Source organism: Aulostomus chinensis, chromosome 11, assembly GCF_037954235.1.
Source record: "Aulostomus chinensis isolate RoL2024-O1b breed Wild chromosome 11, RoL_Achi_v1.0, whole genome shotgun sequence".
Lineage (NCBI taxonomy): Eukaryota > Metazoa > Chordata > Actinopteri > Syngnathiformes > Aulostomidae > Aulostomus > Aulostomus chinensis.
This window is the reverse complement of record NC_141330.1, coordinates 17630743-17636692: the sequence shown is the minus strand read 5'-3', so window position 1 is coordinate 17636692 and position 5950 is coordinate 17630743. Positions and strand designations below refer to the sequence as shown.

At 41.0% G+C, this 5950-nt stretch overlaps 1 protein-coding gene across 1 annotated transcript; it reads left to right on the top strand.

The window, feature by feature from the left end:
• The first annotated feature begins 1373 nt into the window (after positions 1-1373).
• On the top strand, positions 1374-5290 carry LOC147253663 (uncharacterized). The gene is made up of 6 exons (XM_086217333.1): positions 1374-1584; positions 1996-2099; positions 2594-2838; positions 3053-3200; positions 3677-3799; positions 4224-5290. Exons 2-6 carry the CDS (start codon positions 2042-2044, stop codon positions 4280-4282), a joined length of 633 nt encoding a protein of 210 aa, XP_086073459.1. The 5' UTR covers positions 1374-1584; positions 1996-2041; the 3' UTR covers positions 4283-5290.
• The last annotated feature ends 660 nt before the right edge of the window (positions 5291-5950 follow it).

Below are 5950 nucleotides of genomic sequence, written 5' to 3'. Positions count from 1 at the left end.
GTGTGGCGCAGGAAACAGAGGAAACACATTTCTACCCTGATTTGCATAGTTGACATGAAAGAAACAAATAAGGTCTGTGTGAAGGCCAGCTGGGCTGCACGGTGGTGCAGTGGTTAGCACTGTGGCCTCACAGCAAGAAGGTCCCGACTCGCGCATGGGATCTTTCTGTGTGAGTCTGCATGTTCTCCCTGTTCCTGTGTGGGTTCTCTCTGGTACTCCAGCTTCCTCCCACAGTCCAAAGACATCAAGAGGGGACGAGGCTGATTGATACTCTAAATTGACCGTAGGTGTGACTGTGAGTGTGAATGGTTGTCTGTCTCTATGTGTTGGTCCTGTGATGGACTGGTGATCTGTCCAGGGTGAACCCCGCCTCTTGCCCGTAGCCGCTGGGATAGGCTCCAGCACCCCCGCGACCCTTGATAGATAGGAATAAGCGGAAGATGATGAATGAATGAACGAATGAAGGTCAGCTGACCCCTCAACTGTCATTTGATTGGATACAGGACTTACTAGCATGAATAATCACATTTTCTAAGTTGTTTTTGAATATGTGACTTACAGTGCTGCCGGTTACCCTATCGAGTAGGAGAGTAGAAATGAGGAACTTGTTTGTGCTGTCTAAAATATTTTCTGCATTCCTATTTGCTGCTTTCTTGACAAAAAATGTCTTCACAACCCCCAGTCAAAGGAAAAATGTGTTTTTTTTCCCAACCATCCATTGTCTTCTGCTTACCCTGTTAAGGGTCGTTGGGGGGCTGGAGCCTATCCCAGCAGCTTTCGGGCGAGAGGCGGGGTTCACCCTGGACAGGTCACCAGTCCATCACAGGACCAACACACAGAGACATTTTTTATGATTATTATTATTTTCACTTTAGGGTTAATCAGGCATTGGACATTCCCATTTGTGCCCAGTGCCTAACGGTTCTAAGCGTTCACCTCCTTCCTGCTTTGGTTTCTCTCTAAGAATGTTTCCAAGGTTATTATTCCATGATTAGTAGCAATTATTCTTAGTTTCTCTCTAAGAATGTTTCCAAGGTTGAACCTATATAAAGAACATAGGCGATGAGGTGACCAACAGGATTCTGGGTTTGTATGTGTGGGTGAGTGTGTTGGTCTCAGCAAATGTCACAGAGTTTTGATGTTTGAAGACGTCACACAACCTCCCTTTAAAACAATGAACACTGCACTAATATTAAATGGTCAAGCGGCTCTTCATCGTATGTTTTGTGGGGTCTAAAATCTCTAGTTTCGCTTCTGCCTGCACATTTTAGCCGACAGGTTCCGTGCAACTATTTGTGGTTCAGGCTGAGCTGGCTCAACCTGTTTGTTTGTTACTGTAAATCAGGAGGTTCCCAAAGGTGCCTTTTTCTTCTGCTCTATGCACCTTTTGAGACAGAGAGACAGAGAGAGAGAGAGAGAGAGAGAGAGAGAGAGAGAGAGAGGAGTGAGCGTTATGTGGAGGCATTGACTGTTTAATTAATCAAATAATGTTACACTAACAGCCGGTTGATTTCAACCACAACAAAAAGTAGATCGTCAGAGACCTCTTCTTCAGAGACGAGGACGCTGCCTGGTCATTTCAAGGTTTGTCACATTCCACTTTATTGTTGTTTCTCTCATGAAATGAATCTTTGAATTTACAAAAAAAGGGTTTGATTTGTGCACAACTTCAGTGTGTATGAAAAGATCAGAGCTTGACGTGTGTTGAAAAATACAAAAGATAAATGAGAAAGTCATTCATATACAGTGGGAATATTTCCCTTTTTAGTGATAAAACACGACTTAAAGGTTTGTAGCGTATAAGATTTAGGCTAAAATACATATATATGTATATATCAAACAGGAATCAGCTCATATAAGGAAATAAAGCTTTGAGGAAAAATAGAGCTGTAATTAAAAAGCATCTAATTCTTCGTTTTTCATTCCGATGGGAAGGAAAGTCAGGTGCAAAGCAAATAGAAAATTAAAATAACATATGTCGTATTTTTCTTTTAGTGAAACTATAAGGGAAAAAGAGGACGTGCTGTGGAAAAAAGGAAAGATGAGGAAGGACTGTGTGTTGCTGCTGGCTCTGCTCCACTTCACCACACCTCCTACGGGTAAAATGATTAACCCAAACCCCCTGATCCGTGACTTCAGTATGTAACATGTACATAAATGTAAATGTTCCTCTCATGGTTTGGTGCAAATAAACAGATAAGGTTCCATTGTGGAAAAAATAAAACTGAATAAGTGTAGAAGGAACTGCACACTGCATCCTAAGATGTCACACTGATCTTCATCAGTCAAAAAAAACCCAAAAAAAACAACAACTTCCTCATTCGTCTGTTCCTCTACTCTGCTTTACAAGAAATTATAACAAGGAAAAGCTATTTTTCAATTCTTGGAGGTTGTACTTTCAGTTTTGTGGTAGTTTCTAGTTAAAAGTACACAGGATGGGTGGGGAACTTCCAGAAAAACCTTTTTAGAATGTTTTATTCTTAAACTAACCTCAATTCAATCATAATTATTGGCTGGAATTATGTTTAGTCTTGCCATTGCTCTCAATTATTTCTTAATATATTAATTGTTGAACCTCTAAATTTTCCTGCAGCTGCAACCACCTCCACCTCCACCGTCACCCCTCCTGTCAGCGCCGCCAGCACGTCTCCACGTGAAGTCTCCCCTGACTCCAGTTACCTCACACGCCCCGCTGACGTCAAGGTGGCTGTGGGAGAACCTGCAGTGTTCTACTGCGGGGTTCCTGCAGCATCACCACAAGTCACACTCAGCCTCTACGGGCATCATGGCAACTATAGCCTCACCTGTCCTGGAGGCCTCGTGGAGGACATCCCCCAGGTGACCGCCAGGTTCTGCCTCCCCCTTAGTAATCAGGGGGGAATTTTAGAGCTAAATAACATAAAAGTCTCCTTCCAGTCCAAAATGTGTTTTCTTCTCACTGAAAAGTGTAAGCTTCACTGTGTAGAACGAGGCGGTTTGATGTGGTTGTGAACTTGCATATTTATTAGTCCACTCCCTCATCGTATCCTCCTCATGTTATTCCCCTCTTCAGGCTCTCTACGGAAGTTGTGAAGTGAGGGAGGGACAGTTGTTGGCCATGTGGACCTTCAAGGGAACTTCTTTTCATGACAACAGCACAAGAGTTGTATGTCAGAGGCCAAATCATCCCGATGCACCTGCTGCTGTTCTCTATGTTTACGGTCAACATCTCTCTTTCATCTTCTCTATGATTTTAGCTTATGCTCCCTTAAAGATGAAATGATTCAATTTTGGAAGCTAATGGCAGAGAAACTATAATATCGTACCCAAAAGGTCTGAAAAAAAAGTTTTGGCCATTTTCAGCAGGTCAACTGGATCAGTTTTCATGAACATTGTGGAATTCAACTTGTCTGCATGTTGGAAATATTCTCAAAGGGAGGAACATGTCAGAGATAGACACTCGGGACCAATGAAGGCTTTGAAAATCCTGCTTCATATAAGAAAAACCAATAAATCTGGACATTTTATTCATTGTCAGAGGGAGGAGAGCTATAAATTTACCTGAATATCTTTTTAACAAATATCAAACATGTCTTTTTAATCTTTTTTTTTTTTTTTTTACATTTTCTTCACCTTCTACCGCTCTGTTTTTCTTGATATGTTTTGCCTCCCTCTGTCCTGTTCCTCTCACATTTAGATGATGGCACCAGTTACGCCGTTCTGATCGGCTGCACCATCGGGGGCTTCTTTGGCGTCCTGCTGGTGTTTGCTCTGTCTTACACCATGCTGCAGAGATCTGAGACCCTCCAGACGTGGTTCCGTAAGTATTACTAATATTCATCATCACCGTCGTCATCATCAACAACTTTATTATGACACCTTTCATACAAAAAAACAGCTCAAAGTGCTTTGCAGCAAAGAAAAAATAACATGAAAGCATATTAAAAGACAATATTGAGACTGCAAATCAGATGGAGAGAAAAAATTAAACACAAGTGGAACAACAATAAAACATTAAAGAGTAAAATAAATAAATTACAGTGCATTAGGAAATCGGCAGGGAGCAGATGCAAAGCTAAAGGATCAAGGAAAGAAACTTTCTTTTGAAAGTATATAGTGAGCTGCCTCCCTGATATCCAGAGGTATTTTGTTCCCCAGTAGTGTTTTTCTTCAAATACACTCTATTAATCTGATGGTGAAGCCATTGAATCAATCAATAATGTGTGGTGTGTTTGTTCCTACAGGAGGGAGCGACGCTGAAGATGATTTGACCACAATTGTGTCAGACAAAAGTGAATCATGAAGCAGCGGAGTTAATTTACTTGTGTTTTGTTGCATAAATCCCGAACTAATAAGGGGGAAGAATTCTCTCTATTTTTATACCTTTCATCAGCCTGTGAAGGGAAGTGGAACCTGAGGAGTTGATGTGTGAAATGTGTGACGCTCCATGTAACCTCATGTTTGAAATAATCAAAAAATCTCAAGGGACTTGCTTGCATGACAAACTCAATGCCGACAGAAACAGCGATGGAGGATTTGTGAGGCCGATGTTGGTTCGTACGCTTTACAGTACAGTAACGTTAGTAACAGTACAGTATATTTGTAACATTCATAAACCAGAGTCATCAGATGCAGTTTGTCTTCTTGAGGGAAGGACAAATCTACAGTCACGGCGACCTCGGAGGGAGAAATGCTCGCTGTAAAAATGATTCTAAATAAGACATCAGAACATATTGCACTTGTGCCAGCTGGGTAAAATGTGATCATGTTTTCTTATTATGTTTGCATTGTGTTTGTTTGTTTGTTTTTTTCTGATTACACCGGAGAGGTTGACTGAAGTTGTTGTCTGTCCTATGTAGCGAAAGTTAAACTCTCACCTGTGTTGTGTTGTCGTTGTTGTTTAGGGATTTGTTTCTTCCATTTATTCTCTCCCAATAATTGTATGATTCATTACTGTAACACTCCCTGTGTATTGTTTTCGCTGACCCTGATTACAGTGCTCAGCAGGCCGAGGTGAATGCAAATGCAGTTTTAAGAAAATTGTAAATAAATCCAATGAAATCTTCCATAACAGGTTTGGTTATAGTGTTTAAGTAACAAAAAAATAATTTGTATAGATTAGTTGTTGCCGCATGTGAAAGGTGCAGGAGCCACCAGGGTAAAGGAATAGTGTGTCTCTGCTTCCCTCTGGTGGTGGAAACTTTCCATTTCAGCTCGTATCAGGACCAAAAGAGAAATGTAGCAAACAACAGTGACAAGTGTCGTGGCCGTTTGTCAAACAAACTTGAAATTAACTTACATCAAACAAGTAAACAACAAATTCTTGTACCCTGGGCAGGCAAGAAATAAAGGTAATTTCCAGACTGGGTTCTCAGTTTGTGGCTGGTATGGGCCTGTTTAATTTTGTTCCAGGTGAGCAAATTCCTTGATGTTGATGTTCCTCCGGTGCTGGTAAAAAAACAACAACATATGCCCTGCTCCCAGGTGTCTGAACCAAAATATTGCTGTTAGTAAATTAACCAAAATAAAGACTAAGCGTATAAATCAAGCAATTAACTAAACAAACAACAAGCAAACGTGTATGACCAAATATATCACTTACGTATGTGAACAAAATCACAATACTAAACAGATGAACTGACAAAACTACCACTTCTTAAAGCCAAACTAATATAGCTCCAACAACAAGCAACTGTAACTTGTTCAGTTTGATAATCTCCCCATCGTGCTGCAACACCAGTGAGATGAGACCCACAGAGACCAGCTGACTGCTAGTTAGCTTAGCATAATGAATGGTAGCAGGTAGGGTAGCAGGTCCCTCAAAAACCATTCAATAAAGAAGGTTCAGGATGTCCGGCAGTAATCCTCCTCATCCCCATCAAGACACATTTTGTTTTGTTGATTGAGAATTTATGGCGGGGCTTTTCAGGTAATGCGTCAAAAAGCGTGAGCACCCATTTCTGAAACAGTC